Source organism: Branchiostoma floridae, chromosome 9, assembly GCF_000003815.2.
Source record: "Branchiostoma floridae strain S238N-H82 chromosome 9, Bfl_VNyyK, whole genome shotgun sequence".
Classification (NCBI taxonomy): Eukaryota; Metazoa; Chordata; class Leptocardii; order Amphioxiformes; family Branchiostomatidae; genus Branchiostoma; species Branchiostoma floridae.
This window is the reverse complement of record NC_049987.1, coordinates 462,031-473,338: the sequence shown is the minus strand read 5'-3', so window position 1 is coordinate 473,338 and position 11,308 is coordinate 462,031. Positions and strand designations below refer to the sequence as shown.

The window sequence follows — 11,308 nt, the reverse complement described above, 5'->3', positions numbered from 1 at the left end:
TCTGTTGGTGCATATTTCTTTGTTCATAAAACTACTAGTATATCGATTCTGAATGCCGCTTCATGGTTATCAATGTGTAAGAAAAATCAAATCCAAAAGGACGTTCGTCCACCTCAACAAGCTTGAAACAAAGAACTATATCGATATCACTATGGGTCATGTGTTTACAGCATAGATTGTAGTTTGATACGCATTGTAATATATTTAGAGTTCATTTATATTGATTTACTGAAACTATATAGAATCATCACTTTATCTAGCAGATAAGTAACGCTTTCTATTATATGTAACTTGTAGGCAATGTCTTTGCGTGACCCGTGAAGACATTCATTTCAATATTTTAAACATCATTTCACATATGTGGACAATCATTTTTTTTTTAATCATAGCATACATGATTCATTGAAAACGCATTTCAACGGTGTTAAATTGGAGTCTGGAGGTAGACCTTGCGTAATTTCTGTTGTTGTCCTTTAGTCGCCTTGAAAATTGAATCTAGTATAAAGATATCTTTGCAAGGCTCTTTGTTATATAGAACAAAATGTATTTTACTGTGTTGTAACCAAACTGTTACCACGTTACATTATCAATTTTCATTGTCGTCGGCTTCCAACAAACAACAGTAAAGCCAACAAAGGCTTTAAAGTCACAAGACTAGCTCATATCTTATGCATTTTGATATAAACGCATCGGGCCAGTTAAAAAAGAAAGTCAGTTAAACTCTAGACTTGTCCCTGAGTGTCCTCCGCAAGATTTTCCCACTGGCAGATTTTGGAATTTCTTTCACGAACTCGACTCCGCCGCGTAACTTTTTGAATGGTGCCACTTTGCCTGAAAAATAACAGTAAAATTTGTCATATTGGAACATGGGAAGGGGGGGGGGGTGGTTCTGAGATTTTCAAAAGAGAAATGGGTTCAGTAATAAGTAGATATTCCCTGCAAAAACAACAATATAACTTCAGTAACTGCTATAACGTTAACTATACAACAACAGCAAACGTTACTAAGTAAAATCACAATCTTGGCAAGACTTAATATAACTATACCAGCAATGATATGTTTCTGTTTGGATTTTAAGGCTGATTCAAAACATAATATGTATCTAGCTTGAACTATCATAACTGTAATGTCCAACACAAAACTTGGGCTAATTTTCAACTAAACAGCACCACTATTTGTCATTGAAGTATAAATCCAATGTTATGCAGGTAGAACACGTGACTCAGTGAGCAGTGGGCCATACGTTGTGGGAAGTCTATAGCCCCCACCGTCCTTGATCAGAGATGGTTGTAAAAATCTTATGTATAACGTTAACGTGACGTCCATTCCTTTGCCAGACTGGTGCTGTTAAGTCGACAATTTGGGTGAGCCCATTTTTGTGTTGGTTATTACAGTTGAACTAATTCAATAATGACTTCTATCAAAGCAGATAAAATTCCATCTTATATTAAACTTGTCGTTTGGACATATTCGACATGACCCTAACAGTACCTGCGACATAGTCTACGATCTCTTGCTCCGTGACATCATCTGTTTTTTTGACGACGAACGCTTTGGGCACCTCCCCGGCCTCGTCATCAGGCAGCCCGATAACGGCCACGTCCTGCACCCAGGGATGGCCAAGCAGAACAGCCTCTAGATCTGCAGGTGCGACCTGTAATGGAACAATGGTCTTCAATTACAACACTGTTGTTATATCGCAAGGCCTCATGCAGTGTCTACATGACGATGTATTGCTGGCTAGTCGGAAAAATCTAGACTGGCTAGTACTGGATTCAAGACAATAAGTTAGAAAGATAAGGGTTGGCGATTCTGCGATGCTTTCTGTTATGATACCGGCAATTTCTGCCCTCGGCATTTGCATGTTGATGTAACGTAGCTCAAGTGTACATAGATAACGTAGCTCAAGTGTACATGGATGTAAAATATTAAATAAAAAATACTATAGCTTTATATGGCAAAGCACATTTTATAAATGGGCAGACAATTTTTGGACTGTTGAAAATACTTGAGCTACAATTTACTGGAAATCCAATAGCTAAATGCATGATAACGCCATTATGTACAAAGTTATGATGATGTTTATATTTCAGCGTTACCTTCATAGCGTGTGTTTACGCTATGTATGATTTTGATAATATAAATCTACGATGATACATAAATGGGACTGTCTACTCATTATAAAGCAGTCACACATTTTGTTAGTTCTATTATTTGAAATTAGTGCTTTTGGTTGGATCATGAAATAATTTTTCATAATGTTAAGTACAGAAAACAATAGACTATCTACACATTTGTAACTTTATCAGCAAGTTACAATATTCTAATGTTTCTCTGATAGTCCGTTCTAGAGTCTGTTAAAATAGTAATTACATTTGCTTTACCATGTATCAGAAACAGATAAATGAAAAACAATACCTGTAGCCCTTTATACTTGATAAGCTCCTTTAGTCGATCAACGATGTAGAAGTACCCCTTGTCATCGTAATGTCCAATATCACCTGAAGTAAAAGAAATCCTTACAGCATGTAATATGTAAAAGGTAATTTCATATTCAAATGATGATGAAGTTCCATTTCCTACACGAAAACTATTTCAAGTACGCTGCTGCAAAAAATACATAAAGGCATGGGTAGATACTTTCTATTCTATGTTTGAATAGTCACAATTATCTTTACGAGCAATTCTTAACATAATGAATAGTCTGCAAAGCTTCCTTTATCTTCGAAAAACATCTGCTGTAGTTTTGGTTTCATTTTCTTGACTAGGACCCCTGTCGTTGTTGTAAATGTGTCTTATTTTCATGGGAAAAGTTTGACGACAAACAACCAAGACCACTATAATTCTGTACGACTAATAAATGTAAAAAAAAAGGAAACTGAAAATAGATTACGCTTTTTCAACTGTTATAATTTTCTAAACTTTCAAGAGACCTTTAGTTTAACTGACCTGTGTGGAACCAGCCGTCAGCATCGATACACCCCGCTGTTGCTTCAGGGTTGTTCAGGTAGCCTTTCATGACCTGCGGCCCTCGGACACAGATTTCCCCGTCCTCTCCTTCACCGAGAGCCACCCCAGTCTCGGTATGGATCACCTGTGAAACGGTCAAAATTAACCATCTTAAAATCCAAAATGGGTATTTTAAGCATTGGTGCAGTGTTATGTATTATTTACAGAATCACCGCGAACAATTTTTAAAAAAAGTTAAGGAGGTGTTGTGCTGGTGTGAGGTAAAAGACCATTCCTCGACCACAGCAACTTTTGTCAGCGACGTCTGTCTTTTTACCAACGTACTCCTTTTCTGCTATTTAATATAAAGTCACAGTTGAGGTCATTGGTTCGGGGAGTTCTTTGCTTCTACGCAAAGTTATACTGTTACGAATGCTTGCCCCTTCAGTCCTTAACCTCAGTGAACTTACTATCTGTTTCCTAGGTTAAGACAACTTTATGATGAATTATGACAATATTAAATACAATTGTATCTTTGATCATGATTATACGTAATCTAAATACTTTACCTTAATCTCCGTGTTTGGTATGATAACACCTACTGCGCCAGGTGCGAACTCGTCTTCCATACAGAGGTGTGTGACAGGGCTAGTCTCGGTTAGTCCGTATCCTTTTAGGAAGGAAACAAAGAAAGAAAACCTCTTTAGCAAAAACAATATATGACGTCTTTGTTGGAAGCAGAGGCGAAAATTGTTATTATGTCGGGAAACGTATATATGCATCAGGGAGACTCATTTGAACAATGCAGAATTTTTTTTTTTCGTCCTGTCTAATGAGCACTTGGAAGTGAAATGTCTTTGGCACACCACTTTTTTAGACATACAGTCAAACCTGCCCGAGCGACCACCTCTTCTCAGCGACCACCTGGCCATTTCGACCGCTTTTTCTCGGTCCCGATTTTTTTCCCCATTGACGTAAGCATTAAGCGACCTTTTCTCAACGACCACCTGGCCAACGCGACCGCGACCGGCCCAAATTGGGACCCATAACGACCTTATCATTTTCAAAATTGAGGTTTTCGTCGATTTTTTATGATTACTAGCGCGATTTTGTGCCGAAATAGGCCAGTTTGCGTCGGATTTTGACTGCCATTACAATGTTATGTTTAGAATAAGGATGGCAGCGGTCAATGGGTGGGTCAATCGGGCAGTCTACTGTAATATGGGAGGAAATTTCGTTGTAAGAAAATCCGACTTTAGTTGTTACAGAAGTTTTTTTTTTAAAATCTATATCATCATGAAGTGAACAACTGCTGAAACGTTTATAGCCTCATACTTTTTAAAGAAAGATCTGTGTAATACTTTTGTCCAACTGTACTGTACATTCACCCTCGTGGGTAAGTACGTTATCAGGACGTACCGGGCATCGAATTCGAAAGGTGCACCGTAGTTATTTCAGATATGGCGATCAAGAACACAGCGACGTATGAAGGCTTGTATAGTAACTGACAGCATCAAAGTTCCCTTACTGTCTAAAACGTTAGTGTACAAATATTGAGCTTTAAAACACTGTATCGCATTAAAGCTCGATAAAAGCTTGGGGTTAAATTTACAGTTTGCATCGGGCATGTTTTAAGTCGATACTCTTCTCAGCGACCACCTGCCCAAATCGACCGTTTTTTCCCGGTCCCCCGGTTGGTCGTCTTGGGCAGGTTTGACTGTAGTGCTTTCAATCCAGTCGTTACATTCCATACTTACCTTTATGTCTAGGTAGATCAATGCTTATTCGGGTGTACCGTTTATGGTGCGAGGCTATTCTTATGAAATACACATTGTTTTGTGATACCTTGTCTTAGAGATTGAGGATTCAGTCTATCCCGCAGAGCCATGGTGAGGTTTATACCCATCGGTGCTGCAGCGCACATCAGATCCTTCACATGAGACAGGTCGTACTGGTCCACTAGCGGGTGTTTGGACAGGAACAGAGCTATAGGAGGAACCATCATCACCCGGGTTACCTGTGTTCAGCATAGAAGGAGCTTGTTAGAGACATTCAAGTAATCAGGTAAGTTTATCTGCGTTGGTACATGGGGGGTACAGAAAAAAAATGTATGACTGAATCCAGACCATAGGGGGTAACAAAGTACCTGTGCAATATTTTCTGTCGTTTAGCTGCCGAACAACTTGATCTAGAACTACAAAATCGACTTTTCTTAACATATAATGGCAATATATAATTTAGAATTAAGAAATGAACATAATTGCAAAGTTCATAATTAACTACTTTCGGTTTAAACACGGTGGTGCCAAGATTCTCTTGATTAACCACAATGATTGTTGTTTTTCCTTATCATTAAAATATTTCACAATTTGACAAAACAAAAGAGGTTTGCATCATATGTAATCACTAAAATAAGAACATTGTTAAATATCAAGGTGTTAAAGATATTTTTTGACTTTCATAACATTGTATTATTCATATACTTTGACGATCTTTTGGGTATAAGGGAAAATTACGAGGGTTAAATTCAGGTCACCATAATGAGTAATATGGTACTACCGGTATAGCATACCTCCATTTATTTTGTGTCATTTTCAAAAGAAACGTCGTCTCAGTTTCTGTAATATCAAATACGAAATAACCTTGTAGTCTTGAATGACGCGCAAGTACAGCTCGGGCTCAAACCGAGGGATGGTGACGATTTTGACTCCCTGCCGGAGACAGCAGGACAGCACGGCTACCATCCCGTAGATGTGGAAGAACGGTAACTGTGCAATCAGGCAGTCCTCATGGCGGTTAAATTCTAGCATCCCCTTGTGTCTGTAATAAAAGATTGGCAACAAATTGCATTGGTTTATTCATTTCAAATTAAGAACCAAACCACTACCATAGGCAAGGTTAACCTAATGGCAATAGTCCTCAAAATTGTGGCAAAATAGTTAAGAGACAAGTTATGTCAGAGGTTGTTAAAAATCGTTGGATTATGCAAGCTTGCTTGGCAAAATTTGTTTATCATACTCCAGGAAAAGATATTGCGATACCTATGGGACACTGCCTTCTAAATGTATGAAAAGTATAAAAGTTAGGCCTAAAAATGTGTTATATCTAAACTTAACAGCCCTAAAAATGGGGTCGTTCGGTACGATAGTGTTGGTTATATTACTTGAACAATTAAAGTTGAGCATTTTAAATTAAGACATTGATGATGAAAAGAAAAACTACTTCAATAATGTTTTTTCTTCATTGCTTTGTATATCTAATGTTGGCGGTCGATCAATAAACATTTACTTTTTTGTAACCGAAGATATAAGAATTTTTATACTAAGTCTTAAAAGGATCAGGTTAGCAAATATGCCCAGCATCATGGGTATCTATCGCATGCATTTTAGAACATACATGATTTGTCTGAGATTGGCGACGATGTTGTTGTTGGTGAGAACCACTCCTTTAGGTAAGCCCGTGGTACCGCTGGAGTACGGCAGTACCGCCACGTCCTCCGTCACGTTCACGGGCACGTCTGCAGGAAAGGCCGAGCCGTCATCTTCAAGGAGTTCGGAGAAGGATCGGCACTCTGGTACGTCACTTCCGATAACGAAGATTTCCTAATTCAAAAATTGCACACACACACACAAAAATGTCAACACGATGTCCTTATTGTCAGTACGATAATCAGTTCTCTTGACAGGAACGTTTGAAACTCTCCGATAAAGTTTTTTTGGCTACAGTTCACTAGAAATCAAAATCTCCTCATTATGTTTAGCTATATATCATATGTTATACCCCCTTTCTCTGCGACCTGAAATCTTACAGTTCGCTCAACGAATTGTATAGAAAAAACGCTTTTTTACACTTTGTGTGTTTTGTTGTTCTCTCAATCGCACTTTCAAACGTTGTATGATATACCCAGTATGAAATTAAAGGTAACACATATCCTATAGAGGTCGCAGTGTCAGCGAAGATTGATCGCCGTCTAGGAGGAACGGGGCCTTACCGACAGCACCTTTTCCTGCACGGGTTCTTATTCTCTCAACTTGCGGAACTCAAGCGTACGGCAAATTTTACAGGGCCATTTACGTATAGAAATACATTTCACTTTTATATTTTACATTCCATTTGGTAGTAAAGACAAGGAATGCCAAGAACATATGTATACGTAGGAGCATATAATCAATACTCACTTTTACGTTTGGGCATTTGTATTTGGCTGCTTTCACAGTTTCCGCCACTTCCGGTACTGTGATGACGTACTGTGCATTGGAATGTCGTAATTGGTGTGCCAGCTCATCTACCAAGAATGTCAGAAGAAAAAATGGTTGGATGAAAAGCAGAGGTCGATTGCAATGTTTGTCTTTTTGTCTTTCAAAATAAGCTTTACCGAAAACCATAAAGGTATAAGCTGTATGTCTACTAGGTTTTTCGGCCGCCAAACAGAAAGTCAGGTAGAGTGAACGAGTGAGTAAGTGGACACATGCATGAGTGAATTTATTATCATATTAGAAATGACAATGACTAAATGGGTGAGTATATGAGTTAAGTAATGCATTCGTCATTAAGTGAATGAGCAAGAGAACAAATTGATAAATGAATAGAAAATTATTGAATGAATGAGTTGCTAGATGGATGCATTAATGCAAGAATAGATTTTTGATTTTCAGGAAAAATAAATGGACTAGAAAGTGAGCAAATTGAGTGATTTTATCCATTATTATATGACTTAGAATGGACACATACCATTACTAAAATTCAATCTAATGTATTATCAAAAAAGTCCGCAAGAACAAGCTCAAGACATTCCACGTCATCACTAACACGTTGCAATGACAACACCCCTTTCCTCCTTTCAACATTCCCAATGGACGAAACGCAACACTCCTTTGAGACAACATGGCAGCCTCCATGGACGTCAACAAAAACAATATAGGTTTTGCTATCGCAAACCTGTAAAATATACAAACCTGCTGTGTACGCTGGGTTTGCAGTGGTAACTACGCCACCCACTGACGTAGCCCCGAAGAACGCTATGGCGTATTCTGGCACGTTCGGACTGAAGACAGCCAACACGTCATGCTGTTTGAATCCCAACCGCGTGAGGGCGCTGCCGAAGCGTCTAATCAAGTCTTTCAGCTGCAGATAAGTGTAACTCTCCCCGGTAACACCGTTTATCTGAAAAAAAAAGCAAGGCAATTATTAAGCATTCTGTTTGTGCATCTCAGCCGTCTATTTGTTTTACCAGATGCCAAGCTGTTTTATCTATCGCCCCATGGTGTAATCCTTTGTACAATCCAAGACCTAGGTTTGTTGTGTTACACTGAGTGGCAGGTATGCCGGTTACATACAAAATACATGAAGAACCACATAGTGTTATTTCAATTTTTGCAAACTTCCCACAATCACACGGTTCAGGGATACCGTGGGTTTGCGGCAGTATCCATAAGCCATATAATTTTAGTAAATGTGATGTTACTGTCAGATAAAGAGATATAAAAATTTTAAAACTTGATAACAATATTCCAAGTTTTATCAGTTCCTTGCTTGAAAGTCGCTACAAACGTGTGTAGGATTTTGAGGCATTTCCCCTCAGAACAAGCCTGTCCATTTAGGTAGTTCCAGGGATAGATTTTGAACATAGTAGTTCTTCCGTTATAGTGGTGCCCATAACAATTATGCATTTAGTTTCAAGCCCTGTTCTGATTTCCTTGTATATAATTATGTGTTATGGAGTAATATATATATGTGTGTGTGTGTGTGTGTGTGTGTGTGTGTGTTTAGTGAAAGTGTTGTGATTCCTTAACTCTATCTAATCAAACCGTGTATGTGTAAGACATACGGATATGGGCAAGGTGACATTAATTGATATATATCATTGACCCCACCCCGAAAGCTATACTAAGTCCAGACAAAAAATATACTGTATATAACTGATATGTGCCGTTAAAAAAACTTACGATTGCGACATCGTTCCCATAGTCATCAAAGTGCTGTGTGACGTACTGGGTCAAGGTCTCGTTCCCAGGAATGTTGACGTCTGGAAACCTGCTCTTCAGTATGCCGGGATTTTCAACACTTGAAAAACGTCGGGACCTAATAATGAATTGTGGTTCGGGTGGTAGTAGAGGATCGACACCCGACATAAGTAAAGTCAAGTAAGTCCATGAATAAACACATTTAACATACATGATGAATATACATTAACAAACTAAGGTTATGTTTTTAAGTACTTAAAGGGCACGTATAAATCCGTTTACCTTTAGTTTGCATTTTAAAATGACCATCCTTAGTCAATTTGACCTCAATTGTCAGGAATTTTCAAAATGGTGGTTGTGAACATGTTATTCAGTGCGGAGCCTATTGTTAGTCTATCCACCGCTATGTTTGCTCAGTGAACCGTGAATAAAAGGGTGAAGGCCGGGCTTTGCTACAATGAAATATGATATCCCCCCATGGAGTTCAATCAATGTTTTGTAGTGCTTCTTAATACCATGTTAATCTGGTACGGTCAGTTTAGTTTGCTATCTACCCTCTACCTCTATCATCGTGGTTTCGTCGTATTTTCGTAAGGTGTGCCCTCTAAGTAAACACAAATCGAGGTTTTCATATGCAAATAAGCCCGAGAAATAGCATGACCACATACATCCCTCCTCGCATACACCTTAGATTTTAGCTCGTACACAGAAGTTACCAGCAAACAGAAAAGAAGACGTACCTTGTTGTAGCCACATGTCTGACCTCAGAAGCATGCAGGAACTTTTCTAAACAAGAAACAGATGGCCTTGAGCTACCAGTACTTGTGCAAAAGGCGCTGACTTGAAGACGGCGAACATAAAATGTAGCAGGCCTCCAGTGTCTCAAGAGTAAAGGGTGCATTATTGGGGCACTAAACGGATACAACTGGTAGGGAAGTATTTTAACAGCTGCTACTATCCGTATCTAGTGTCCGCTTGATGTAGGCACCCCAATGTAGAAGCTTGTGTACTCAGGAAACAAAAGACGACAGGTCAACCAAACAACTGATCTGGTTGTCCGTAATAGGGTCACTCATATTTCACTTCCGGGTCAAAATAAAACCACGGCTAAACGCTTGGACAACCTTATTAAGGCTTTGGGCTAATTGTTGTATTTTCTCCGTACTTATTTTTATCTTGGTGTTGATAAGAGCCGGTTGAAGCATATGTATGTAATATAAATAAGCTGACGTTGTCAAAGCAGAGTCCTGGTTCGGATTGTCAAATTGTCCTTGACCTTACCTAAGGTCATTAGTCCATTCCAGCGCAGTACAATATGATTTCTCAAGCATAGCCTTAATCTCATAGAAAAGCGAACTATTTAATCCCATTTTTTCACTTATTTCTCAATTATGTTAAGTTTATTAGTATGTGGAATTTAAATATTATACAGGTGTGACAGCGATCTCGCCCCCCGTGATCTCGCCCCGGGCGAAATCACTAGCGATCTCGCCCTCCCCGGCTAGTGATCTCGCCCCCCTACCTCGCCCCCTTTAGCGATTTCACCCCCCCCCCCAAAAAACGGGTTTACATGACATTTTAGAAGTTGATTGGTATAAATCACAAAATGCAGTTTCAGAATGATTTAAATACACGAGTTTGATACATAACTCCATTCATAGTATCAATATTAACGTAATTACATGGTAATAAGATAGTTGACCTTGTTTCAGACAAGGGGGGTTGGGTCCCTTGTATTCTCATTATTGCATATACCTGAGTCTTGACATAAGATGTATTTCATTGTATTCACCTGTCCTCAAGCAACCTATATATCTCCAATATGAAGTCTCTACCATGAAGTGACCACAAAAGAACTATGTAATGTCTTTATTAATTATGCAAATATTAGGTATTAATTAGAATAACGCACATTTTGGTATATGCACCTGGCCAAGGGATATCTTCACCTCCAACACGACTGTTTTTTCTAGTATTTACGAACTGATGCATTTACCCGTGTTTCTTAATTAAGACTGGTACTTTACCAGTGTTTGTGTAGCATTTAGCAACAGCTATATCAACTTGCGCGTAGATAGTGTTTATAATGAGAAACTATTACTCACGTGTGTTTTTGTTAGTGCTTTGGAAATGTTTCCAGCACAAGAAAGAAAACACTGTGACAAATTGAAAACATGTAGCTGACGTATTCCGTACCATAGACGGTGTTGATTTATACGTTCGCAGTAGCACTCACACAGTTTTTTATGCCACCTCAGCTGCAAAAATTGTCTTTTTTCATTTCAATGTCATGTTTGCACCGAACAATATAGTATCGACTTTCGTGGTATGACATCTTACGGTACGGTAATAAGGTGCCATATAGGTACCAGGTAACACACCATATACGTTACTCC

General features: G+C 38.7%; 1 protein-coding gene across 2 annotated transcripts; it reads right to left on the bottom strand.

Annotated features, from left to right (window-relative positions):
• Positions 1 to 350: 350 nt before the first annotated feature.
• LOC118423020 (4-coumarate--CoA ligase 1-like) lies at positions 351 to 10,009 on the bottom strand. Of its 2 annotated transcripts, XM_035830914.1 has the most exons (12): positions 9,653 to 10,007; positions 8,895 to 9,030; positions 7,905 to 8,112; positions 7,128 to 7,234; positions 6,346 to 6,551; positions 5,592 to 5,769; positions 4,795 to 4,966; positions 3,519 to 3,619; positions 2,950 to 3,094; positions 2,419 to 2,501; positions 1,492 to 1,654; positions 351 to 831 (listed from the first exon to the last, which is right to left on the bottom strand). In XM_035830914.1, the coding sequence occupies exons 1-12, from the start codon at positions 9,811 to 9,813 to the stop codon at positions 716 to 718; spliced, it is 1,776 nt and encodes a 591-aa protein (XP_035686807.1). In that variant the 5' UTR covers positions 9,814 to 10,007; the 3' UTR covers positions 351 to 715. The 2 variants fall into 2 exon arrangements, 1 of the variants encoding a protein (XP_035686807.1); XR_004831985.1 differs by lacking the exon at positions 2,419 to 2,501 and having other exon boundaries at positions 9,653 to 10,009.
• Between the last annotated feature and the right edge of the window lie 1,299 nt (positions 10,010 to 11,308).

Bases quoted from the DNA above. Each gene is read 5' to 3' on its own strand.
- LOC118423020 (XM_035830914.1), bottom strand. From the start codon at position 9,813: ATGCACCCTTTACTCTTGAGACACTGGAGGCCTGCTACATTTTATGTT. The intron at 7,235-7,904 runs GTTTGTATATTT...CATTCTTGGTAG, and splicing joins AAACCCAGCGTACACAGCAG to ATGAGCTGGCACACCAATTA. The intron at 6,552-7,127 runs GTGAGTATTGAT...TTTTTGAATTAG, and splicing joins ACAAATGCCCAAACGTAAAA to GAAATCTTCGTTATCGGAAG.